The sequence below is a fragment of the Dendropsophus ebraccatus genome, chromosome 1 (assembly GCF_027789765.1).
Source record: "Dendropsophus ebraccatus isolate aDenEbr1 chromosome 1, aDenEbr1.pat, whole genome shotgun sequence".
NCBI classification, from domain to species: Eukaryota; Metazoa; Chordata; class Amphibia; order Anura; family Hylidae; genus Dendropsophus; species Dendropsophus ebraccatus.
Genome location: NC_091454.1, coordinates 135460054 through 135487534, shown reverse-complemented (window position 1 = coordinate 135487534; position 27481 = coordinate 135460054). Strand labels below are relative to the sequence as shown.

At 43.2% G+C, this 27481-nt stretch overlaps 1 protein-coding gene across 10 annotated transcripts in view; it reads left to right on the top strand.

Annotated features, from left to right (window-relative positions):
• Positions 1-27481, top strand: part of AHCYL2 (adenosylhomocysteinase like 2) — an 86756-nt gene that overhangs the window by 49552 nt on the left and 9723 nt on the right. For 4 of the 10 annotated variants that reach the window (XM_069979326.1, XM_069979382.1, XM_069979342.1 and 1 more), the window contains exons 2-13: positions 1908-2016; positions 9446-9589; positions 9878-9978; positions 10822-10924; positions 11099-11193; positions 15659-15765; positions 15939-16055; positions 20826-20889; positions 22028-22116; positions 22242-22312; positions 22677-22771; positions 23253-23351. In XM_069979326.1, the coding sequence (XP_069835427.1) occupies positions 1908-2016; positions 9446-9589; positions 9878-9978; positions 10822-10924; positions 11099-11193; positions 15659-15765; positions 15939-16055; positions 20826-20889; positions 22028-22116; positions 22242-22312; positions 22677-22771; positions 23253-23351 (1194 nt within the window). Of the gene's footprint in view, positions 1-1904; positions 2017-9445; positions 9590-9877; positions 9979-10821; positions 10925-11098; positions 11194-15658; positions 15766-15938; positions 16056-20825; positions 20890-22027; positions 22117-22241; positions 22313-22676; positions 22772-23252; positions 23352-27481 lie in introns of all 10 variants that reach the window. The other 6 variants (XM_069979318.1, XM_069979374.1, XM_069979335.1 and 3 more) reach the window with 3 other exon arrangements.

The following is a 27481-nucleotide window of genomic DNA, read 5'->3' as shown; positions in this document are numbered from 1 at the left end:
GCAGCATGCATTAATGTACAGGTCAATTACAGAGGGTGCTGCTTACATAAAGATAATGTATTGGTAAGGAGCTGTAGTTTACAGGTTAATGTGTGTCGTTGTAATTGGCTATTAAACCAAGATATGTACTAGTGAAGTCAGGAATGTCTCATTAACCTGGGGGGTTGGGAGGCCCAATATTGTCCAAACCAAGAGATAGAGCAGGATAAAACCAGCGCTAGCGGGATCTTGGGTATAAAACATGAATTCACTGTGCCCAGGTCACTCACAAAGATGTCTGATTCCTGGTGGTCTCTCGGCATGCTGAATAACAAAAAGAAATACAACGTCAATGGTGACACAGATGACAAATCTCAGGTGAGGGCAGTGTTGAATATCAGCTAGTCTGCTCCTGATGGAGCTTGGTGTATACCATATGCCGGACATAGTTGGACGTTCAGATTCTAGGTATATCCATACTTTGATTTTGAACTGTGTGTCGATTGTTTGCAATACATTTATCTGCTGGAATTGAATATTTTCTGTGTAGCTGTGTGTAAAGTTCTTCCTCTAAGGCTGTGTTCACACCACATTGTGTTACAATGTAGATATGGAGCCAGGAATGGATTGGACTTGCTTTTTCCCTAAATTGATAGAGATGAAGGCCTGGTTTCTAGATTTCAGATTCTACTGTCTGGGCACAGAATTGCTATGGTATTCCACAAGTAAAGATTAGGGAGCGTTTAGGCTTTGTTCACTCTGGTGCAGCTTTGTGTGCTCTTTTTTCAAAACCAAGAGTGGAACTGAAAGTAGAAAAACTTTCACAACTCTTGGTGGAATCCACTTAATTTTTTTTTTAATATTAGATCTAACAAGAGCTAAAAATGTGCAATCCACGGCAAAGTACAATGCAAGTTATGTGATTGGGTTTGCTTTTTATGTAGCGGTATATGTGGATTTTACCTACAATAGACTGTGAGATCCATCAGAGCCCAGATTGAACAGTTCTGGCACGGACAAAGTCTACACTGCAGAAATGCAGCAGATTTTCCATAGTAATTCTGCAATGCACATCCATACCTAATCCTGCTAATTTGCCACTGCAGCTTTGGGTATGAATGTGGTAATACTATAAAGATAAAATTTATTTTAGTTCTGCACCTGCTGATGTATTGCACATTTCTATATTCCCATTGAAGTTAGATGGAAAAATCCACAATAAATGTGCAGCTTTAAAATCCGAACTGCAGGTCACTTTCCAGATGGGTTATGGGCAGATCCACTATGTATACATTTCATCCGGGTTGCTGCTACTGTGAATGCCACACATTTTCCACTTGAATATTCAGTGTTAAAATGTATCCATATCTTTATAGGGCCTTTTACACAGGCTAATTATTGCCAAGGAGCATTGCTAGACCCTAAGGGTCCAATTTGGGGCCACCTACTGAAGCAAACAAGTGCAATCATTTACTCTGCCCGTATTGTTTGTGCTGCTATTTAAATATATTGCTATCGGCCACAGATCCCCTGTTTACGCAGACACGTGTGGCGATAGCGATATATTTTAGTGCTGCACAAAGGATGCGATCAGCCAAGGATCATGCATTTTCCTACTCCTCGGGTGATTGCTGACACTTTTACATGGGCCAAGGCCCATAAATGTGCAAAGTCTAGTCAGACTGCAGGTTTAATGAAACCATGAAACACAATGAATAATGGCTGCTGATGCCTGCAGAGTTTTTTCTTCTTTTGGTTCCTATACCACCACTGTTGCCAGTATCGTGAAGTTTATATTAACTATATTAGCATATTTGCGTTTAATGATAAAACGACATTTTATTTTTACAGCACACTTGTATTCTTGAAATGGTGAACTTCTATAAAGTTTCCATAGATTCAGCTTCTCTTTGCATTTTTCCCAGCAGATCCAGTTTGCGGACCAGAAGAGAGAATTTAATAAACGCCCAACAAAGATTGGACGCCGCTCCTTGTCCCGCTCTATATCCCAATCCTCAACTGATAGTTACAGCTCTGGTAAGTACATTGTAGGCCCTATCCATCTGTCTTCAGGATGATGGTGCCCTTCCATTTGACAAGTAAGGGCACTCCTAGATCCTTCTCCTGTTCCATGTTAACACCTTGAGTGGTTATGATCAGGTTTAGTCCTGTGCAAGAACCTGGAGGGACTGAAGCTGTAAAGCTGGCTATACACCTCTAATAACTCTCAGGCCAACTGTTATCTCTTCTTTCCTCCCCATAGACACGAACATTTGGCACAGCCATATGTTCCCACGTTCTCACCCAACCCCTATCTTCACTGATTTCATCTTAGTGAAGTTTTGGGAGACCCCATACTGCCAACTGAACCCCACTGCTAGACATTGCTGTTTTTCTGTATCACTGGGCAGAACAATTCCTGGGCCCCAAGTCTTGTGTTAAAGTGTCACTGTCATTATAACTTTCTAAATCAACAGTAGATGTAAAATAAAGCACGTTTGCAATATACATTCATTTTTATATTTTTTTTTTTAGTTATTATGCTGTAAAACAAAGCTGTACTTACCAGAAATCCAGGTCCAGTCTCCAGGAGGAAGATTTTCTGACTTGTGCTGGTTAAAAAAAAAAAAACAGACTAAACACAGGAATTCTGGCCAGTACAGTGTGTCACGGCTCAATGTGTCCATTAGTCACATGACTGCCTGAGCGCTTAGATGGCCTGGGATACACAGGACTTCCTGTTTTCTCACGGTTTCCTGCTTTTTTTGAGAAAGAGTCAGAAAACAGGAAGTGCTGTGTTTTCCATGATAACTTAAAAAAATAATGAATGTAAGTTGCAAACTTGCTTTATATCACATCTACTGTTGATTTTAAATTCTAAAAGTTATAATGACAGGTACACTTTAAGCGGTTTCTAATTGTTCCTCCTCGGAGAGTGTAGTGAGCAGTGTATAGATTCCCTGAGCCTATACATCGCTTGCTCCGCTGTGATAGAAGAGACAATCAGAAAAGAAGGGGCTCAGCTTAGTATTATTGTTTTAGCACCCAGACCCCCACAGATCTAAACTTCCCGCTTATTATGACATTTCAATAGTTTGCACAAACTCCTTAGATCTAGCAAATTGCTGTATTGCAGAGCATAATACTTTATTCTTCGCAGTTGTCTGAAAGTACTGAGCTTATTACACATTGTGTTGTGGGGTGTAGGTGAGCCAGCGACCCTAGGAGCCCTCTAAACTAGTATAGGCATTCTTGAGCCTATACTAGTAAACAATCATAGGAGCCAGCTCACAAGATGAAGCTTTTAACACCATGACTACCATGTTATATATGACGGACATCTATACCCTGTATTGTGCAGTAGATGAAAGTGGATACATGTTTTCCTGATGAAGCTGTCTTGTAGGGTGTTTTTCTTCTGTAATCCCTCTTTAAACAATCCTTTTTTTTTTTTTTTTTTTAAACCAATACAAAGATTAACGCAAGAAAAACTGTAATTGAAAGGCTTTCTAATATGATGCCGGTCACAAGATTTTTTTTTTTTTTCTCTTCTGACTACAATCCAGTTTTAACTGGTTGATCTTTTCCAACTTTGGCCTTTTTCTCTTCATTCTCATGCAGATATTCTGTCAATGTCATTCCTTTATTAAGCACAGATTTCTAGAGCTTTAGGTCAACGTGGGAATCTAGCCCAGAAAATGCCAGGCTCCTGTCTCACAGGGATTTACAGGTCAGGCTGTGCTTCTGGATAGAGCCCTGCTGAGGACTGGCCTTCAGGGAAATATTTCTGCACGCTCTAATCCCCTGTCACTCTGTTAACTTCAGCACACGGTGACTTAAGTTGACTTTATTTTTTTGTATCTGTTATCAGTTTGATATCATATATTGTTGATAAACAATGGTAGTCGAACTGAATTAAATTGCTAACACAAAGCTTATGACATTTGTCCATTGACCTGATCAATATGCAAAGATGCTCATGAGGCCATAAGCCTGTGCTTGACTTCTGTTAATTCTTGTAGATACTTTAAAAACTCTACCTGTCTGTATGGTGTCAGATTTATACACACAGATTAGAGATCAAATCACCCAATTATGTCAGGGTTCAGAGGCCCTTTTAGAATGGCCAACCCTCTGATGTACCTGCATACAGCGGTTCTTTCATCGGGCTGATTCAGCTCAGCATCACTGCTTCCTGCTTCTTGGTTTGCAGAGGGTGGGTCTGGGGCGCAGACATGTTAAGCAGAATCAGCTCTTCATCTTTGTCTTACTGCAAACATCTTTTTGGCTGACTAAAAGGCTGTCCTTTTTAAGATTTAACCTCTTTTAAGAAAGAGATTTAAAAAAAAGACTGTTTTTCAAATTATATTTTTATATCCCTAGAGAAATATGCAGCTTGTTATGGCCAGTGATTTTTTTTATAAGATTCCAATTTATTAATAGTCTTGTTATTTTGATGTTGTTATGTTCAGTCCTCTTCACTCTTTTCCTATTTGCTGTGCAAGCGACCTTAGACCTATGCTCTTGTCACATGTCGTCCTGCATTCGAGCAGCGCGGTGGAGGTATATGCTGGGATACCATTAAACTGGTATAGTGAAACATACCACAGCATACGCCCAGCAGGCATGTTGCATTTACTGGACCAAACATTATTTTACATGGTTAGTTTTTGCAGGCATAACAGAAGAAACATTTCTTTTTCTCTGCCTATTGTATTGGGCTGCATCCTTTAGAAATTCACAGGGTGTGAACGCACCCTTAAAATGCATATTTTCCCCTTTAAATAAACATGTAATTTTTCTTTGTTTTGCATCATATGAACAAAGTGGGTATCTCATTTTGGGTCCCAAAATACACTGCTTCCTTGTAATAGGGACCCAGGTATTGTATTGTATTGTATTGTATTGTATTCCCTCTGAAATCACAAATCTAAAACATCCCTTTTTAATAGCTTTATATTACAGTATGTATTATCCTGTGTTATAACTTCTTAAAGAGGTAGTTCAGCAGTTCAGTAGTTCTTTCAAATCAACTCTTGCCAGAAACTGCCAATTTGTAATTTAATTCTATTAAAAGGGTACTTACCAGCTCCTGAATGTCCTGCAGGAAGTGGTGTATTCTCTCCTGTCTGACACAGTGCTCTGCTGCCACCTCTGTCCATGTCAGGAACTGTCCAGAGCAAGAGGAAATCCTCATAGACAACCTCTCCTGCTCTCCAGACTGAAAAGAATACACCACTTTCTGTAGGACATACAGTAGCTGTTAAGTACTGGAAGGCTTGAGATTTTTTTAATAGCGGTAAATTACAAATCTCTGAAACCGGTTGATTTGAAAGAATTGTTTTTTGCTGAACCATCTCTTTAAAGTTGGTGATTAGTTTAACAACAGACAACTTACCATTCTGTATAACACATGTCAGCTGTAAGTGCTCTGAACTAAACACTGTGAACCCCTGACTAGGGATGAGGGAACTTTTGAAAAGTTCGGTTCGGGTTCGATCCCCCGAACTTTCCTGAAGTTCGGATTCGACCGAACCTAAAATGAACCTTGCAATAACGGCTGAATAATTGCAGCTACAATAGTGGGAGTGTGATAGGGTATAGTTTAATAGTTTAGTTTAGTTTTAATTATTAATACCTTAATTAAAACAGCAAATGTTTCTCCTAATTATGCCATCACAATAGCAACATTAGAAGAAACATTTTGATTTATATGTCCGCTTAGCTGATGTGTTAATGCTAAGTGTGCCGCGGACCGGCGAAGAGAACACATCAAGACATCAGAGGGTGAGTATAAAGCTATCCCCCTCCCCTGCACTGCACCCATTCCAGCAAGGAAGGGGGGTCACTTAACCCCTTCCTTGCTGGTATGGGTGCAGTCTGACATCAGTCTGGCCCCCAAGGGGTTAAGTAGGGACCCTTACTTAACCCCCTGGGGGCCAGATTGTTCAGTATGGCACCCAAAAGGTTAAGGGGGATGTAATGCATCCTCCCTTAACCCCTTGGGTGCCAGACTGTAAGCAGCGATCTGTAAAGATGCTACATACTGTAAGGTGCACAACACCGCTAACAATGATGGGTGTTGTGCTCCTGTTTGTGTGTTTCTCCCTTTTTGTTTTTCAGATATTGGTATTCTGTGGACTACGGCGATGACCAGCAGTTGTTTGGATTTTTTTTTTAATAAAATGGTCAACGAGGGGTGTGTTTTTTATTTGAATAAAAAATATTTTTTACTTGTCTTTATTTCTTCACTATATAGACTTAGTAGTGGAAGCCGTCTAATAGACGGAATCCATTACTAAGTCGGGGCCTAGTGTTAGCCGGTATAAAATGGCCAACACAAACACCCCCATTATTACCCCAGTACCCAATGCCACCAGGGGTACTGGGAAGAGCCGGGTCCCCCCTATTTTCATAACCAGCCGGGTTAAAAACCAAGCAACAGCAGCCTGGTAACACCAAGGTGGGAAGAGCCATTGGTTTAGGCCCTCCCCAGCCTAATCTTACCAGCCTGCTGCCGCTCCGGTCCAGGAGCGCCAATTTTGACACTCCGTAACCACTGGCACCCGGCTCTTCCCAGTACCCCTGGTGGCATTGGGTACTGTGGTAATAATGGGGGGTTAGTGTTAGCCATTTTATACCGGCTAACACTAGGCCCCAACTTAGTAATGGATTCCGTCTATTAGACGGCTTCCACTACTAAGTCTATATAGTAAAGAAATAAAGACACAAGTGAAAAATATTTTTTATTCAAATAAAAACACCCCCACACCCCTCTTTGACCATTTTATAAAAAAAAAAAATCAAAACAACCACTGGTCATCACCGTAGTCCACCAAATCTGCTGTAATCCACAGGGTACCGCTATCTTAAAAACAAAAAGTGAGAAACACACAAAAAAACACACAAACAGGAGCACAACACCCATCATTGTGAGTGGTGTTGTGCACCTTACAGTATGCAGCATCTTTACAGATTGCTGCTTACAGTCTGGCCCCCAAGGGGTTAAGGGAGGATGCATTACATTCCTCTTAACCTTTTGGGTGCCATACTGAACAATCTCGCCCCCAGGGGGTTAAGTAAGGGTCCCCACTTAACCACTTGGGGGCCAGACTGATGTCAGACTGCACCCATACCAGCAAGGAAGGGGTTAAGTGACCCCCCCTTCCTTGCTGGGATGGGTGCAGTGCAGGGGAGGGGGAGAGCTTTATACTCACCCTCCAATGTCTTGATGTGTTCTCTTCGCCGGTCCCCGGCACACTGAGCTGAGCTATGATCGGCTCATATAATAGATATATATATTATCTATCTTAAAATGTTTCATTTTCGGTGACGAACCAAACTTTTTGCAAAGTTCGTAACAAATCTGGTTTGTTACGGTTCGGTTCTCTCATCCCTACTCCTGACTGATACATTGTAACAAACAATGTGATTTGTTCAGCTGCTGATGTATTTAGTTGAAAGAACATTAGAAAGTTTTATTCACCAAGAATTGGGTATGAAGCAGGCCTCGCAGACAGCGTCATGGTCTACGTATGCACAAGAGACCCATACAGACACACCGACAGAGAGGAAGGATGAAGGTAGAAGCTGGATGTAGTCACATGGTAGCACATGCATTGCAGTCAATTACAGCTTAAAGAGGACCTGAGACATGTTCAGAAAATGCAGAGGGTGGTGGTCTAGTATATAGTCACTACTGTATGGCTGTAGAATGGGATGGGGAGAATGGAAGAACTGTATGAATAAGTGGAGTGGCGGCTAAACCTCACTCCAGACCACTGCATTTTTTTTTAACACGTCACAGGTCCACTTTAACTAGGGAAGTAATTGGTCACGGTTTTGTTGAATGCTCTCATCCATTTCTCCATTTGTCATGTACCTTTTATTTTATTACTCTTGAAAGCATATCATATTAAAAAATTTTTAATAGAAAAGTCCTGAATATTTCATATTTTATTCCAGCCCCTGTGTGATTGTTACCATAGCGTTATACACAGGGCTCCAGACTAAAAAATTTACCTAGGAGCCATTGGCTCCTAACCTGAAAAATTTAGGCGCCAAATAGAATATTTGGTCGCCAACATTTTAAACCATGTAAAATTAATGTTATGTTAAATGGGACTTACTGTGTGCAGAGGCCACGGCAGCATCCTCCTTTAGATCCTTTCTTTTCTTAGCTTGAAAACGTTCAACATGGAAACTTGCAACTTGACAACCATATACCCCCCTGCTGCCGGTGTGTTCCCTCAGCCAGCTGCCATCTTACCGGCAATGATCTACTATATATATATAATATATATATATAATATAGCCCCCGGCAGCCGATGGCATATAGCCCCTGTGGCAATGTATATGGGAAGTGGTACTGTGCAGTGTATACATACATACATACATACATACATACATACATACATACACACACACACACACACACACACACACACACACACACACACACACTCTGAGGGAAGTGGTACTGTTCAGTGTATATACATACAGACACTGAGGGAAGTGGTACTGTGCAGTGTATATGCATACAGACACTGAGGGAAGTGGTACTGTGCAGTGTATATACATACAGACACTGAGGGAAGTGGTACTGTGCAGTCTATATATACAGACACTGAGGGAAGTGGTACTGTGCAGTCTATATATACAGACACTGAGGGAAGTGGTACTGTGCAGTCTATATATACAGACACTGAGGGAAGTGGTACTGTGCAGTCTATATATACAGACACTGAGGGAAGTGGTACTGTGCAGTCTATATATACAGACACTGAGGGAAGTGGTACTGTGCAGTCTATACATACCCCCCCCCCTCGCACCCCACACGCACTGACTACCGCACCTGGCCGCCATCACAACAGACACACTACCAATCCCCCGCCCAGACCGCGGTACCCCCACACACATTACTGGCCGGCCGCCACCCCTGCCGTCCCTCCGGTTGTACTCACCCACAATCTAAGCTTGGTGCCGCTGGGGTGAACTTGAAGAACCGCCGGGTGAGGAGAGGCGGGAGAGAGGCGCTGGAGGAGTGTGGCGCCTCTGCGGCCGTCCGTCCAATGAATGACGGACGTGCTGGATGACGTCACTGGAGAAGCGTGTCCCCAGTGTGCGGGGACTCGCTTCGGTGCAGCGTGCGGAAGGCGGTCATTGTGCTTAAAGAGACAGTGCGCCGCCGCCGGGGCCAGTCGCAAATGGCGCCCAGATTAATAAATCTGGGCGCCATTTGCAAGATGTCAGTCGCATTGGCGACCATTTTGGTCGCCATCTGGAGCCCTGATACATGTCCATTTTCATTAATAATTTGGGAGCAGGTGTGTTCCTTTGTGCTTGGTTCTTGATAAGTAAATGCGCTAGCAGATAGAACAAGTTGCAGCATCCTGTTCAGACCTCTCTGAACAGACTTAAGAGGCAAAAAGGTTTTGCCTTTGCTGACTATATCCTCTTTCACTAGCTGCTTCCTATACAGACAGCTCAGATGATGAGACCTCTCCGCGGGACAAGCAGCAGAAGAACTCCAAGGGCAGCAGTGACTTCTGTGTGAAAAACATCAAGCAAGCTGAATTCGGCCGTCGAGAAATTGAAATTGCTGAGCAAGGTAAGGCTGTTGAGCTCGAGTTGTCGGGATGTTACAGGAAGCATAGAAAATGAAGAGAATCCTCAGCAAATGTTCTATTGATCCCCTCCTCTCAGTATCTTGGCAGTCCCCTACCGCATATGGTGCAGACTTCCCCTTGTGTTTACTGTCTAGGATGCATGAATCTTGCCTAAAATGATACCTACAATGCCACATATTACACTACAGGTTTTACATTAGCAACATGTTAAGTTATTGTAGTCATGAATATTGTTTGATACAATTCAGTTTATCTTTTTTCTCATGTAGAGATGCCGGCGTTGATGGCTTTGCGCAAAAGAGCACAAGGAGAAAAACCATTAGCTGGAGCCAAGATTGTTGGCTGTACTCACATAACTGCACAGACAGCGGTGAGCTGGGGCAAACATCTTTTTAGTTTCTCATAGACTTCAGTAAATGTAATTCAGTCTGATTTAGAGAATTGTACATCTTTTGCTAACTTGGACCTTTAGGGTATGTTCACACTGTTACTCTGTGAACATACCCTTATACCCTCACATGTAGTATATACTGGCCTAGATTTAGTAGTATGGTCTAATGCTTAGACGCTGTAAATGTAGACCAGATCTAGCAGATCGGTGCTCCTTTACATTATTGATCGGGCCGCCATTGGCCCATGGAATAGGACCCTAAGAAAAAATGTTGCCTAACCATAGAAATACAAAATGAAAAATTCTCTATTGATTTCATACAATATAGTATTGGATAAAAGACTGGATTAAAACATTGAGACATAACTTCTGAACATCCTAATGAACAAAGAGCACACATAAGCTAAGAGCAGATCTTGATATACAAATTGCAGTGCACCACAGTGATGCAGTTTTCACTGCACGTTTGTAGCGTAGGTTTGTCACATGTCTGAAAATCTCCCAACGTTAATGGCAAATGTATCTCCATCACTGTGTCATTTTGGCATCTGTTCTGTTTTTTTTCTGCTGGATGGAATAGGGTAGCATGAAAAAAAGCATGTGACTTGGAGTTTATAAAAAAACAGAGATGGTCTCTTTAGGACTACTTGCAGTTCTTACTTCATAATCCTTTTTTTGTTACAAGAAGTAGTTGTTACATGGTGCCATATCTCAGTCATCTTGTACCACGGAGTTTGTCTGATGATTGAAGGTTAATCCCTGTACATTTGGTGTAGTGATAATGTTTAGAGACTCGTTGGTTAATTTCCTTTCATCTTGCAGGTTCTCATTGAGACATTGGGAGCATTGGGTGCTCAGTGTAGATGGGCAGCCTGCAACATCTACTCCACACTTAATGAAGTGGCTGCGGCCTTGGCTGAAAGTGGTAAGTGGTAACACTGTATCCAGCTATGTCTTACTGTAATGATACAAGTTTAAGCTTGGTAGGAACGTTTGGATGTTTGTTTTCCTTTTTACATTTAATCCCATATCAGCAGACTTAAGAATGTTAGTAAATTGAATAATGTGAAGGTAATGTGTGAAACTTCTCTACATTCAGGTGTTCCAGTGTTCTCCTGGAAAGGAGAATCAGAAGATGACTTTTGGTGGTGCATTGACCGTTGTGTAAACGTGGAAGGTTGGCAGCCCAACATGGTGAGTATACTTGCAGATTAAGGCTATGTTCACACGTAGCAAAAGTGGCGAATTTCTCCACTGCGGTATGCTGCCAGCCTCCCTTTCGTAATGGCAGTCTGAGAGGCTTGCGCGGCTCCTCTCTCCGCACTGAATAATGAACATGTTCATTCTTCAGCGCCAAGAGGTGGCGCGCGAGCCTCCCATAGACTGTAATTTTGCACTAGTTAAATTCTCTTGCAGTAATACACTGATTATCAATAATAATAATTTTTATTTATATAGCGCCAACAGATTCCCCAGCACTTTACAATTCTGGGGGTACATACATAGACAAAAATCAGACATTACAGTGATCTACATATAATTATTCATACATGAGCAGTGAGGGCCCTGCTCGCATGCATTAGCTTACAGACTATTAGGACAATATCAAGGACAATGTGACATTTTAACTATACAGAGCTGATCCCTTTGCCTCCCAGAGCACCTTCACTACATCTCCTGTGGGTGGATGATGGCCGCCATATGCAGAGACTCTGCTCAGAGCCTATACAAGAGAACAGGGAGTGTGTCTATTAATCCTTACAATCAAGCTGTAGTGTCTGTGTACTATGGAATATTTAATCCATTGAAACCTCATGTTTATATGTCACAGTTGGCATGCCACTTTTTTTATTTAAGTCTGTGATGAATCTGTGGCATGTGAATATACAAAACAGATCTATAGAGAATGTTCAATACCAAATTATGGCTCCAGACATAGGAGATAATATGAAGCTGTCACACAGAGTCCTTGAAAATGTAGTCTGTGTAAAATATCATTATGCTAGAGCTCCTTATACATAATGATATGTATATAAAAATGGGCGATTACTTTTAATCCCTACTGCCAGTGACTCACTGAATTGCTGTGAACTGCTACTGACATAGTTCAGCTTCAAATCTTGGCTATTTTTAGCTAATATTCCGTATACACAAAAAAGCTGCATCAAGAAGGGTCGTGCCTGGCCTAGTAATATGCCCAAGGAAACTTGTAAGAAGCTGCAGTGTTTTGGAAGGAAGTAGCTGGAATGTGAACATAAAAGTTGGCTTTTATACGGACCATTGATCATTCTGATGACTCAACAATAGTTGTTAACCAGTCTTTGCAATGGAAAGAGGCTGACATCCGCCAAGTAGGGAAGTTGCTTGAATACACTTTAGACAGAGGAGAAGAATACAATATGTGTACGAGATGTCTTGCAGCATCTTAAGCAGCTAAAACAAAGAGACAATATACACTACCGTTCAAAAGTTTGGGGTCACCCAAACAATTTTGTGTTTTCCATGAAAAGTCACACTTCACCACCACCATACGTTGTGAAATGAATAGACAATAGAGTCAAGACATTGACAAGGTTAGAAATAATTATTTGCATTTGAAATAACATTGTTTTTACATCAAACTTTGCTTTCGTCAAAGAATCCTCCTTTTGCAGCAATTACAGTATTGCACACCTTTGGCATTCTAGCTATTAATCTGTTGAGGTAAGCTGGAGAAACTGCACCCCACGCTTCTAGAAACAGCTCCCACAAGTTGGATTGGTTGGATGGGCACTTCTGGCGTACCATACGGTCAAGCTGCTCCCACAACAGCTCAATGGGGTTCAGATCTGGTGACTGCGCTGACCACTCCATTACCGATAGAATACCAGCTGCCTGCTTCTGCTGTAAATAGTTCTTGCACAATTTGGAGGTGTGTTTAGGGTCATTGTCCTGTTGTAGGATGAAATTGGCTCCAATCAAGCGCTGTCCACTGGGTATGGCATTGCAAAATTGAGTGATAGCCTTCCTTATTCAGAATCCCTTTTACCCTGTACAAATCTCCCACCTTACCAGCACCAAAGCAACCCCAGACCATCACATTACAGATCACAGATGGCGTCAGGCATTCTTCCAGCATCTTTTCATTTGTTCTGCGTCTCTGTTCTGCGTTCTTCTTTGTGATCCAAACACCTTAAACTTGGATTCATCCGTCCACAACACTTTTTTCCAGTCTTCCTCTGTCCAATCTCTGTGTTCTTTTGCCTATCTTAATCTTTTTCTTTTATTGGCCAGTCTCAGATATGGCTTTTTCTTTGCCACTCTGCCCTGAAGCCCAAAATCCCGCAGCCGCCTCTTTACTGTAGATGTTGACACTGGTGTTTTGCGGGTACTATTTGATAAGGATTCCAGTTGGGGACCTGTGAGGCGTCTGTTTCTCAAACTAGAGACTCTAATGTGCTTATCTTCTTGCTTAGTTGTGCAACGCGGCCTCCCACTTCTTTTTCTACTCTGGTTAGAGCCTGTTTGTGCTGTCCTCTGAAGGGAGGAGTACACACCGTTGTAGGAAATCTTCAATTTCTTAGCAATTTCTCGCATGGAATAGCCTTCATTTCTAAGAACAAGAATAGACTGTCGAGTTTCAGATGAAAGTTCTCTTTTCCTGGACATTTTGAGCGTTTAATTGACCCCACAAATGTGATGCTCCAGAAACACAATCTGCTCAAAGGAAGGTCAGTTTTGTAGCTTCTGTAACAAGCTAGACTGTTTTCAGATGTGTGAACATGATTGCACAAGGGTTTTCTAATCATCAATTAGCCTTCTGAGCCAATGAGCAAACACATTGTACCATTAGAACACTGGAGTGATAGTTGCTGGAAATGGGCCTCTATACACCTATGTAGATATTGGACCAAAAACCAGACATTTGCAGCTAGAATAGTCATTTTCCACATTAGCAATGTATAGAGTGTATTTGTTTAAAGTTAGGACTAGTTTAAAGTTATCTTCATTGAAAAGTACAGTTCTTTTCCTTCAAAAATAAGGACATTTTAATGTGACCCCAAACTTTTGAACGGTAGTGTATTGTAGACTAAAACTGGATGGTTTGGGAAGGGGTTAAGTAACCTGAAAGTGACACATCCTGCTATCTTCACTATATGGATTGTAGGTGGCATCAGAGTACACACAATGTCTGTAACAGCAGGTGTAGAAAGTTACACAAGTAATGTCATGTTCTGCATTAGAGAGATGCTGTTACTGGTTACTTTTGTCGTACTGCTGGTCCGACAAAAGTAACCAGTAACAGCATCTCTGTAATGCAGGACATGATATTACTTGTGTAACATTCTTATTTACTTGCATTGCACAAAGAACAATAAAGCACTTTTATATACATCTTTATGAGAACATGTTTATAGGTTTCCTCCCTATTTAGATTCCTTGTGACATTGACCTGTAACACTGTCATGAGCCATAAAGAGTGTCAGATATTGTTAAACATGTAAAGTTAAGGCTATTTCAGTGTACTTGTGTGATTGGCAATTTGACTGGCTCAGTAGGTGCCATTTACACTAGAATACATAATGCAGTGGTTATTAACACATGAATATCCAAATACCTAATCAAAGGTTAGAGCTGGGCATACATTAGGGATTTTTTTTAACTCTGTTTCATTAAGGAGAAGTGTAGCACATACACATCACATATAAAACAGTATATAATAAGGCAGTGTGGCTACATGAGGTAGTACTATCAAACTTCATGGGTCAGTCATACAGAAGTATAACTTACCCAAACCAACATAGGGCCCAGTGTTATAACTGTGCGTTATAGTAACAGAGGTACATACAATGGCGTTGTTCCTTTCTCCACTGCCCAGTCGAGGTGATAACAATATTGCACATATCATTTGGGCCCCATCGCATATGCTACATTAGTGATGTTAGCCATTCTTGAACATCTGGTTGTCTATGATTATTGTCTTAGATAACGATGCCATCACTGATCTCTTCCCTGAAATCTGTGATCTAGTCCTAGATTCTGTTGATGGTGCAGATTTGTTTGACAGCAGGAACCAGTTTTCTACTATAATACACAACCTGTCTAAAAAGTTCAACAGGACAGAAACTTTTTGAGAGATGTCTGTTTTAGGTTGTCTTCCTTATTTCTATGAACACATAAATGGTTAGTAGCGAACGGGGCAAATCATCCTTTTTGGCCATCTAAAACCTCTAGTGTATGACCAGATTATGTGGAGAAGATTTCTCTCCTAGAAAGGATCAAGCAAATCACTAGTGAAAGTTGATACTTAGGGACATTTTTACTCTTAAAATAAGTTCATGTTTTGTTAAACTGCTTTGTGAAAAAACGAGGTAGAGATCACTTCTCAAAAGTTGATAACTTAAAAGGGGCATGGAACCTGTGGCCCTCCAGCTGCTGCAAAACTACAATGCCCATTATACCTGGTTAGCCAAAGCTCTGACTGTCCAGGCATGATGGGGGTTGTAGTTTTACAACAGCTAGATGGCTGCAGGTTTCCCAATCCTGCCTAAAAGGTAACCATCATCTTTTTGCTGTGACAGGATACACTTCCTAGCAAATGTCTTCAAGGACCTGTCAAGATGACTAAATTAATGTTCTCCATAGGATATCTGTAATCTGAGCTATGTTATCTCTGCAGATTCTTGATGATGGTGGCGACCTTACACATTGGATATACAAGAAATATCCAAACATGTTCAAAAAAATTAAGGGCATTGTGGAGGAAAGTGTAACTGGTGTGCATCGGTGAGTAGACACCTGATACTGGTTATAGAGTATAGTTCTGCAGTACTCACTATTGTATTTATCATATAGTTTCATGTATACATACATAGTTTCATGTGGACCCTGTTAATCATGAAAAAATGTAAAATGCATGTTAAAACACTCTAATATATTGCATTTTTCTTTGTTTACAGCCTGTACCAGTTGTCTAAAGCCGGAAAGCTTTGTGTTCCTGCCATGAACGTCAATGATTCTGTTACCAAACAGAAATTTGACAATCTGTACTGCTGCCGCGAGTCTATCTTGGATGGGTAGGGATTAGCAATTTCAAGGGGGGGTTATTGAAATTTTTACTATCTAAGTTATTTTGCATTGCAGGCCATACATAGCATAAGCTGACAGCCTACTTTCCATCTCTCCCGACGACCATAAACAGCAGGTTCAGATTACTTTTCTATAATGTGTCTGACCTGTTTTATCAAATGTATGAAAAACAACCCTTACTCATAACCCACAGTGGTGGACCACACCAACAAGATTAAGAAAATATTACTTTATAATAAATACTGCCATACATGCAATATTGCACAAATGGATCTGGGTTGTGTAGTATGTCTGCAAGTAGTAACTGAGCAATATGTTACATAGGTGTGCTTAATCCATTGGTACTGTAGCTAGTGTATTGTGTACATTTGTGGCTGCTGTAAAGAGATTGGAAATGGAAACAAAATTCTAATTTTTCTGTGAATTGTGTAAAAAATGTTACATAGTTACATAGTCAATACGGTTGAAAAAAGACACATGTTCATCAAGTTCAACCAAGGAGGGGATGGATACAGGGAAGGGGGAGGGGTGATAGGTTCTATACATATGCATTTATATTATTTTGGTCTAAGAACTTGTCTAGGCCGGTTTTGAAGCCCTCTACTGTTTTTGCTGTGACCAGATCTGGGGTAGACTGTTCCACAGATTCACAGTTCTCATGGTAAAGAAGGCTTGTCGCCTCCTGAGATTGAACCTTTTTTCTCCAGGTGGAGGCAATGCCCCCTTGTCCTTTGAGGGGGTTTTACCTGGAACATCTTTTCCCCATACTGTATTTCTTGTAGGGGCCATTTATATATTTAAATAAATTAATCATATCTCCCCTTAAACGTCTCTTCTCCAGACTAAACAAATTTAATTCTTTTAATCTCTCCTGATAACTAAGATGCTCCATTCCCCTTATTAGTTTAGTTGCCCGTCTTTGTACCCTCTCCAGCTCTAGAACATCCTTTTTATGAATCTGGTTCCAAAACTGGACAGCATACTCCAGATGAGGCCGCACCAAAGCTTTATAAAGCGGTAATATTATATCCCTGTCCCGAGAGTCCATGCCTGTTTTAATGCATGACAATATCCTGCTGGCCTTAGAAGCAGCTGACTGACATTGTGTGCTGTTCTGTAGTCTATTATCTACAAGTACACCCAGATCCTTCTCCATCAGCGACTCTCCCAGAGTAACTCCCCCCAGGACATATGATGCATGCGGGTTATTAGTACCCAGGTGCATAACTTTACATTTATCCACATTGAACCTCATTTGTCAAGTGGAGGCCCAAACACTCAGTGTGTCTAAGTCAGCTTGTAAGATCTGCACATCCTCCATAGACTGTACTTTGCAGATGACACCAAGCTTTGTAGTAAAGATAGAAAGATTGCTGTTAATTCCATTCTCAATATCATTAATAAACAAGTTAAACAGAAGAAGGCCCAGTACTGACCCTTGGGGTACACCACTTATTACCATTCGGAGTAGGAATCATAGACCACCACTCTCTGGGTACGATTATTAAGCCAGTTTTCAATCCAGTTACACATTAAACTTTCCAAACCGATAGACTTTAACTTACCCATCAGACGTCCATGAGGAACTGTGTCAAACGCTTTAGCAAAATCCAGGTACACGATATCCACAGCCGCGCCGCCATCCAGGCTTCTACTTACCTCTTCATAGAAACATATTAGGTTGGTTTGACAGCTTCTGTCCTTAGTAAAACCATGCTGGTTATCACTTATAATACTATTAGCCACTACATATTCCTGGATGTAGTCCCTTATAAGCCCCTCAAATAGTTTCCCCACAATGGACGTTAAGCTTACAGGTCTATAGTTACCTGGGGAAGTTCGAGAGCCCTTTTTGAAAATCGGCATTACATTTGCCTTACGCCAGTCCCTCAGCACAATACCAGTAAGCAAAGAATCACTGAATATTTTATACAAGGATAGAGAAATTACAGAACTGAGTTCCCTAAGAACTCTGGGGTGTAATCCATCGGGCCCTGGAGCTTTGGTTACATTGAGTTTATTTAATTTATCTTGGACCATATCTATAGTAAACCAGTTCAGTACATTACATGTGTTAGCAGCACTGGCCCCACCCACCTCAGTACTGGCCCCACCCACCACAGCTCCATCCTCTTCCTTTGTATATACAGAACTGAAGAAGCCTTTAAGTAACTCGGCTTTCTCCTGATCCCCAGTTATTAACTCAACGTCGCCATTATTTAGGGGTCCTACATGCTCTGACCTTGGTTTTTTTGCATTAATATATTTGAAGAATTTTTGGGGGTTTCTTTTGCTATCTATGGCTACCTGCCTTTCATTGTGAATTTTTGCTGCTTTTATTACATTTTTACAGGTTTTGTTGACTTCTTTGTAATGTTTAAATGCTACAGCTGACCCCTCTAATTTGTATTTTTTGAATGCCCCTTTTTTCTCATTTATAGCCCTTCTTACCTCGGTTGTAAGCCATGTGGGATTGAATTTTAACCGTTTATATTTGTTACCCATAGGAATATATTTGGCAGTACAGTTATTTAATGTGGATTTGAAGATTTCCCATTTATTATCAGTATCAGTATGTGACAGCAGCCGCTCCCAGTCTATGCCCTGAAGTTCAGCCCTTAACCCAGGAAAATTGGCCCTTTTAAAATTAAGAGTTTTTGCCCTCCCAACATGTTTTTCTTTTCTACACTTTAAGCTAAAAGTCACTATATTGTGGTCACTATTACCCAGGTGTTCATGGACAGTGACATCCCCAACCAGCTTGTTAGAAATAACCAGATCCAACAAGGCATCACTTCTAGTTGGCTCCACAAACTGGCCCAGAAAATGATTCTGCAGGAGGTTAAGAAATTCCCTCCCCTTTGTGGTTTTAGCTGAACCGTGACCCCAATCTATATCTGGGTAGTTGAAGTCCCCCATTACCACTACTGTCCCCTCCTGGGCAGCCTGCTCTATTTGTCTATTCAACTGACCAACTACCTCCTCAGTAATGTTGGGGGGGGTCTATAGATTACACCAAGAATAATTTTTGGTGTGTTTTTGTTTCTTTGTACACCAGTTTTTTGATGTTTAAGTATAATAATGTAATGATAAATCCCCCCCCCCCCTCAATTGTGTTTTATCCTGTAGTAGTATAAGATTTCCTCTCTGTAACTGGGCATCACTTACACACCTAGACAGTGGAAAAAGGCGAGCAGATAAGATCTATTTCTTGGATCGGTTTCCTTCTTGTAAAGTAATTAGCAATGTTTCCCAATTAATAAGTAACTTGAATAGACTGCATGGAAACCTAGGAAATGTCCAGCCGTTCATTGTTCTTTTGTAAATGTTTGCTTCATGTAGGTATACAGATCAGTGACTTTAATAGTAGCAGTTGTGGGGAAAGACCAGGACATTTCTACCTACACATGAAGTAGGAAGGCTTCCACATGGCATCCCTTCCTATAAAAGTTCTTTGGAGGCTTTGTGAAGATCAATGCTACTGTACATAAATGAACTAAATATGAGTAAAGTACTGTCAATGCTGAAGCCTTATTAACCATGATCGTTCTCTGCATAAGGGGCTGGCTAACACTGTATAACATTGCCTACAGATGGAATTTGTCTAAACTTGTTTAGTGTCTATATAGGGGAATGGATCTTTGATTAGACGTTTAAAATTCTGTCTATAACCCGTGTGGGTAATCTATATGTAAACCATTCTTGGTCTGCTTACAAGCTTCTGCTGGTTATTTATTCTATTTTAGGGTCTCTGACAGAATGGGCCCTCAATGAATGTACATTTCCGCAAACCCCACAACAATGGACAGGACCTATACAATTGAGATTTGGAAACATTACTAGGCATCCTCTGTGACCTTTAAAGAGGTCATTCCTCAAGGAGGCTTAGGTGGCTTCTACTGGTGTCACCTTTCTGTGAAATTCTGTAGACATCACTATCTAGCAGCCTCCAACTTATTACCACAGACCAAACAGGATGTCTCCATTGAATTTTAGACCTAGTGGTGAAAATGGTGGACTGCAGGATTCTAAGACTGTTATAATGTAGACAGGAAAATGGAAAACTAAAGTTTTATATTGATTTAAGCATTAGGGACTTTTCTATTCTGATGACTTATTACTTTAAAGTGTCACTGTTATAACTTTCAAAATCTAAATCAACAGTAGATGTGATATAAATCAAGTTTGCAATTTACATTCATTTTTTTTTTTTGTTATGCTGTAAAACAAAGCTATACTTACCAGAAATCCAGGCCCAGTCTCCTGTAGGCAGCTTTCTAGTCTTGTGCTGGTTTAAAAGAGACTAAACACAGGAAGTCTGACCTGTACAGAATGTCACAGCTCAATATGTCTGTCAATCTAATGACTGTCTTCTCTGTGAGCGCAGATGACCTGGGAAACACGGGACTTCCTTTGTTTGGACTGTTTGAAGAAAAAAAAAGTCAGAACACAAGAAATGCCATGTTTACCATGGTGACAAAAAAATGTAAATTGCAAACTTGCTTTATATCACATCTACTTTTTTAGGTTTTTAAAGTTATAACGACAGTGACACTTTAAACATGTAAAAAAATAAAAAACCTGCTACTGTCCATACATCTTTCCATGTAATAGATGTGCAGCCAAAGGCTCATTAAAGAAAAAACCTGCATGAGCAATCTAGCAAATCAGCACTCACTGAATTTGTTCACACTGTACTCGTAAGATTGTGGCAAAGTCTTTTTTGATGGCTGAAAAGATGTACATTTATTTTTCAGTTTGAAACGGACAACAGACATGATGTTTGGTGGCAAGCAGGTAGTGGTGTGTGGCTATGGTGAGGTGAGTACTGCATCAGGGCCTCCATTTTACAAAGGACCCATGCCTCTCCTGATCTGTCGTTTTTTTAGTAAATACTTCTAGTTCCCATGAAATAATTTTGGATCTTTTCTTAGACCTTTTATATTGTGCAGTTCATTTTTTTCTACTAGAAACGGACAGAAGTTGCTATGATTAAATTATCAAATGGGTTTGACCACTTCAAGGTGTTGCAAAAATACTGATAACAGGAGCAGTCAGAGCATACATGAATGTATAGTTTAAGTCTGGTAGATTCACTCCTGCCTCCCCCCTAACCCTTCTTGGTGAAGATGCCTGGCAGTCAGGGTGAGGAGAGGTGGGTGGATCATAGGGAGAAATATATTATGTCAGATGTATCCCATGCCCTAAGTGATTTATTAGGGGGCATACTCCTCGTAATAAACCTATGTCTTTAGTTTCCGGGCGCTGTGCAGCATTCACAGCCAATCACAGCTCATTCTGATAAAAGCTGAGCCGTGATTGGTTGCTGTCAAAGAAAAAATAAAACACAGGTTGAAGAATCTCTGGGGCCTGTGTGTTCAGTGTATCCTGTGATTGCTCCAGTTAGTCACACAATATTGTGTTTTATTGTGTTGTGGTTAATAGAAGAGCAGCCCTAGCATAAGTACATTCTGGCAGATTTTTTTATTTAAGGGGAAGTCCAGGGAAATTTTTTTTTTTTTTAAAGTATTGTATTGCCCCCCCAAAAGTTAAACAAATCACCAATATGCACTTATTACGGGAAATGCTTATAAAGTGCTTTTTCCCTGCACTTACTACTGCATTAAGGCTTCACTTCCTGGATAAAATGGTGAGGTCACGACCCGACTCTCAGAGCTGTGTTGGCTGTGGCTGCTGGAGAGGATGTTGGGAGGGGGATACTGAAGGACACAGGACACTGGAGAGAAACTTGAGCATCCCCCTGCCACCATCCTCTCCAGCAGCCACAGCCCGCACAGCTCTGGGAGTCGGGTCGTGACATCACCATTTTATCCAGAAAGTGAAGCATTGATGCAGTAGTAAGTGCAGGGAAAAAAAAGCACTTTATGTGCATTTCCCGTTATTATAATTCAGCTATGTTTCGTATTATGCTGGAGTCTAATGGAGTTACTTTCTTTAGGTTGGTAAAGGATGTTGTGCTGCTCTTAAGGCCATGGGCTCTATTGTATATGTGACAGAAATTGATCCAATCTGTGCCCTGCAGGCTTGGTAAGTATAACATAAAAGTGTCCAGAAGTTAAATTTTTAATACGGCATTTGTGAACTTTTACATGTGTGTGCATAACGTGCTATAAATGCTCTTCATCTGCCTACTCCTTTGCTTCCTCTTACAGTATGGATGGTTTCAGGCTGGTCAAACTAAATGAGGTGATCAGACAAGTGGATATTGTTATCACTTGCACAGGTATGGTATTTAGCAGTAGGTTATTAGCCATTTAGTTCAACATGGTCAGATGTTTTGAGACATACTGCCAATGTCTGGGCATGGGCTGTTGTAGCAGTGTGGAAATAAGGGAAAATATATTCCCTGCCATGCTTCAGAACCTATAGTTTTTATTAAAACCTTACAAAGAAAAATTGTTCTGCTGGCCAAAGCTAAGCTCTAGGCAACTGTCAAAGCATATTGCTGAAGAACTACACACATTTCTTTATTGCTATTCCATTAAATTGGCTATATCCACATATCCACAATCACATGTATTTTCTAAATTGTGACAAGTGTAATTAAATAGCATAAAATGCAATGAGATATTTTGTGAATCTGTTAGGTAACAAGAATGTGGTGACCAGAGAACATTTAGATCGTATGAAGAATGGCTGCATTGTCTGCAACATGGGGCACTCCAATACTGAGATAGATGTGGTAAGTAGCAATGCAGTACCTACTGAATACATGCATGGAACATTACCATAGATTCTTGTGAAGTGCTTATGTAATAGGGGGAAAAATAGTATATGCTCAGGGATGTGATGACATTTTTGACCTTCTGTTTAGCTTAATAGGAAAGTAAAAATGATATTGTGACATACATTTTTGCAGCACTGGTAGGTGTTGCACTAGGCTAGAGCTACACAGTGATTCCTGGTCATGTAACCAGGAATCACTGTGTAGTGCTGGTTGCATATGCAAGTGAATGGGGTTACATTGTGATCCACAAGTCACTGTGACCCACACAGTCACAAATAATCCATCCTGGATGGAATTTTTCCATCTGCAAGGTTTCAGGCACTTGTGGGTCGCAACACAAACCCATTTACTTGAATAAAAGGCCAGCCAAGTTGTGTGCTGGTGACACAACTAGAAATCGCCATAGTTTTATGTATATATTTCTCTTTTCTCTTAGGCGAGCCTACGCACTCCTGAACTGACATGGGAACGAGTGCGGTCCCAAGTTGACCATGTTATCTGGCCTGATGGCAAGAGAATTGTTCTTCTGGCTGAGGTACTAGATCTGGCCATACCATAACTAATGGTTTAAAAGTGTACCATAATACATGGCCAAGTAGATTGCTGCTTGCTTACTGGGCCTGTTACACGGCTTGGTGATCCTGCGGCCAGGACTGGCAAACGTTTGCATATTCGTAGGCTACTCGCAGGCCCTATTACACAGTTTAATATCTGCCTTTGTAATAGGGCCTTAACAGCTAGCCACTAGCACTCTAGATTAGGGATGCACGATGCACCGAAATATCGATACTACTATCGATATTTCGGGCCAAAAAACGATTCGGTACCAGGATTTCCTGGTATCGATACTTTATATTAAGCTGCCTAATAACGCAGCTTAATATAAAGTATAGAGCAGAGAACACGGCCGGCGGCTAGCTAAGCGCCGGCCATGTTCTCTGTGTGCTGCCCTCTGCCCCCTGGCGTCACTTCCTCCTCCTCCGCCCGCCCCTTCCTCCGCTCACTGCAGGGAGAAGTTATAGCCGGCACACAGCGATCGCTAGTGCCGGCTATATAACTGTGCAGATGCCGCTGTCACAACTGACAGCGGCCTCTGACCCATCCTGAGCCTCTCCAGAAGCAGTGGGGGTCGGCTACTATGTGTAACAGACCCCCGCTGCTAATCACCCGCAGCCTGTCACATCTCAGTCTCCTGTCCCTCCTGGAATGCAGCCGTCCATCTGCGGCGCTGTTCCTATGCATACTCATGTGTGCACACTCTCGGTGGCTGCGCTTCCTGACCGGCCTGAGTGTGCACACATGAATATGCACGGAGGAACGGAGGTCCGACAGCTGGGAGCTTCCCGGAGCTGAGGGGAGGGGGATTTGTAAAGGGAGCTAATTTAAGGTGGAACAGACAGCCTGAATCTTGGCCAGCATCAAAGGTTAATCTTCCTGCTGGCCGAGGTTCAGGCTGTCTGTTCCACCTTAAACTCCCTTTACAAATCCCCCCTCCCCTCTGCTTTGACAAGCCTCATGCTTTGAGTGGTACCGCAGTGAGAGCAGGGGATGTGTGCAGACATTGCAAACATCCCTGCCCTCTGGTGTGCCCCCCCCCCACATCCCTGCCCTCTGGTGTGCCCCCCCCCCCCACATCCCTGCCCTCTGGTGTGCCCCCCCCCCACATCCCTGCCCTCTGGTGTGCCCCCCCCCCCCCCCCACATCCCTGCCCTCTGGTGTGCCCCCCCCCAGCCACATCCCTGCCCTCTGGTGTGCCCCCCACATCCCTGCCCTCTGGTGTGCCCCCCACATCCCTGCCCTCTAGTGTGCCCCCCCCCACATCCCTGCCCTCTGGTGTGCCCCCCCCCACACATCCCTGCCCTCTGGTGTGCCCCCCCCCCACATCCCTGCCCTCTAGTGTGCCCCCCCCCCACATCCCTGCCCTCTAGTGTGCCCCCCCCCCACACATCCCTGCCCTCTGGTGTGCCCCCCCCACATCCCTGCCCTCTGGTGTGCCCCCCCCCCCCCCCACATCCCTGCCTTCTGGTGTGCCCCCCCCACATCCCTGCCCTCTAGTGTGCCCCTAACATTCCTGCCCTTAAACCCCTGCCCTCTGGTGTGCCCCCCCCCCCCCCACATCCCTGCCCTCTAGTGTGCCCCCCCCCCCACATCCCTGCCCTCTGGTGTGCCCCCCCCCCCACCACATCCCAGCCCTCTAGTGTGCCCCTAACATTCCTGCCTTAAACCCCTGCCCTCTGGTGTGCCCCCCCCCCCCACCACATCCCTGCCCTCTAGTGTGCCCCTAACATTCCTGCCCTTAAACCCTGCCCTCTGGTGTGCCCCCCCCCCACATCCCTGCCCTCTGGTGTGCCCCCCCCCCACATCCCTGCCCTCTAGTGTGCCCCTAACATTCCTGCCCTTAAACCCCTGCCCTCTGACAGGAACTGACCTGCCAGGCAGAGTAACCCTCTCTTGTCTGTCCAGACCTGGCAGCCTTCACCAGCTCCCTGCAGTGTGGGGGTTGTAGTCTGTACCCAGTGGCTGATTAAATGTACCCTGGACTGTTCACCCAACCTGGATCCCCCCCCGTCAATCCGCCCACTACTGCCCCCCCCCATGCTGTCCCCAATAAACACAATGTTTGGTCCCTTGCTGCACAGAGGATGTCAGGAGAGGAGGGGGCTGATCTTATAGGGGAGGTCACAGCAGCACAGAGGATGTCAGGAGAGGAGGGGGGTGATCTATAGGGGAGGTCACAGCAGCACAGAGGATGTCAGGAGAGGAAGGAGTGTGCTGATCTTATGAGAGGTCACAGCAGCACAGAGGATGTCAGGAGAGGAGGGGGCTGATCTTATAGGGGAGGTCACAGCAGCACAGAGGATGTCAGGAGAGGAGGGGGGTGATCTATAGGGGAGGTCACAGCAGCACAGAGGATGTCAGGAGAGGAAGGAGTGTGCTGATCTTATGAGAGGTCACAGCAGCACAGAGGATGTCAGGAGAGGAGTGTGCTGATCTTATAGGGGAGGTCACAGCAGCACAGAGGATGTCAGGAGAGGAGGGGGCTGATCTTATAGGGGAGGTCACAGCAGCACAGAGAATGTCAGGAGAGGAGGGTGCTGATCTTATAGGGAGGTCACAGCAGCACAGAGGATGTCAGGAGAGGAGGGTGCTGATCTTATAGGGAGGTCACAGCAGCACAGAGGATGTCAAGAGAGGAGGGGGCTGATCTTATAGGAGAGGTCGCAGGGTCCCAGCAGCTCAGAGGATGTCAGGAAAGGAGGGGGCTGATCTTATAGGAGAGGTCACAGCAGCACAGAGGATGTCAGGAGAGGAGTGTGCTGATCGATAGGGGAGGTCACAGCAGCACAGAGGATGTCAGGAGAGGAGTGTGCTGATCGATAGAGGAGGTCACAGCAGCACAGAGGATGTCAGGAGAGGAGGGGTCTGATCTTATAGGGGAGGTCACAGCGTCCCAGCAGCACAGAGGATGTCAGGAGAGGAGGGGGGTGATCTATAGGGGAGGTCACAGCAGCACAGAGGATGTCAGGAGAGGAAGGAGTGTGCTGATCTTATGAGAGGTCACAGCAGCACAGAGGATGTCAGGAAAGGAGTGTGCTGATCTATAGAGGAGGTCACAGCAGCACAGAGGATGTCAGGAGAGGAGGGGGCTGATCCTATAGGGGAGGTCACAGCAGCACAGAGGATGTCAAGAGAGGAGGGGGCTGATCTTATAGGAGAGGTCGCAGGGTCCCAGCAGCTCAGAGGATGTCAGGAAAGGAGGGGGCTGATCTTATAGGAGAGGTCACAGCAGCACAAAGGATGTCAGGAGATGAGGGTGCTGATCTTATAGGGGAGGTCACAGCAGCACAGAGGATGTCAGGAGATGAGGGTGCTGATCTTATAGGGGAGGTCACAGCAGCACAGAGGATGTCAGGAGATGAGGGTGCTGATCTTATAGGGGAGGTCACAGCAGCACAGAGGATGTCAGGAGAGGAGTGTGCTGATCGATAGGGGAGGTCACAGCAGCACAGAGGATGTCAGGAGAGGAGTGTGCTGATCGATAGAGGAGGTCACAGCAGCACAGAGGATGTCAGGAGAGGAGGGGTCTGATCTTATAGGGGAGGTCACAGCGTCCCAGCAGCACAGAGGATGTCAGGAGAGGAGGGTGGTGATCTATAGGGGAGGTCACAGCAGCACAGAGGATGTCAGGAAAGGAGTGTGCTGATCTATAGAGGAGGTCACAGCAGCACAGAGGATGTCAGGAGAGGAGTGTGCTGATCTATGGGGAGGTCACAGCAGCACAGAGGATGTCAGGAGAGGAGTGTGCTGATCTATAGGGGACGTCACAACAGCACAGAGGATGTCAGGAGAGGAGTGTGCTGATCTATGGGGAGGTCACAGCAGCACAGAGGATGTCAGGAGAGGAGGGTGCTGATCTTATAAGGGGGGGGGTTGTATTTTTTTTCGAGGTATCGAACTGGTATTGAGTATCGAACTAAAAAATCAAGTATTGGTATCGAACTCAAAATTCTGGTATCGTGACATCACTACTCTAGATTCCTCCCAACAATGCAGCTTGTACCTGCTGCTTAAAGCATCAACTAGGTGCTGGCTGCAATGATAAATGCAGACCCTTACTGCTATATGTAAAAGCAGCCTTAGTTTATTTTTCCTATATCTAAATAT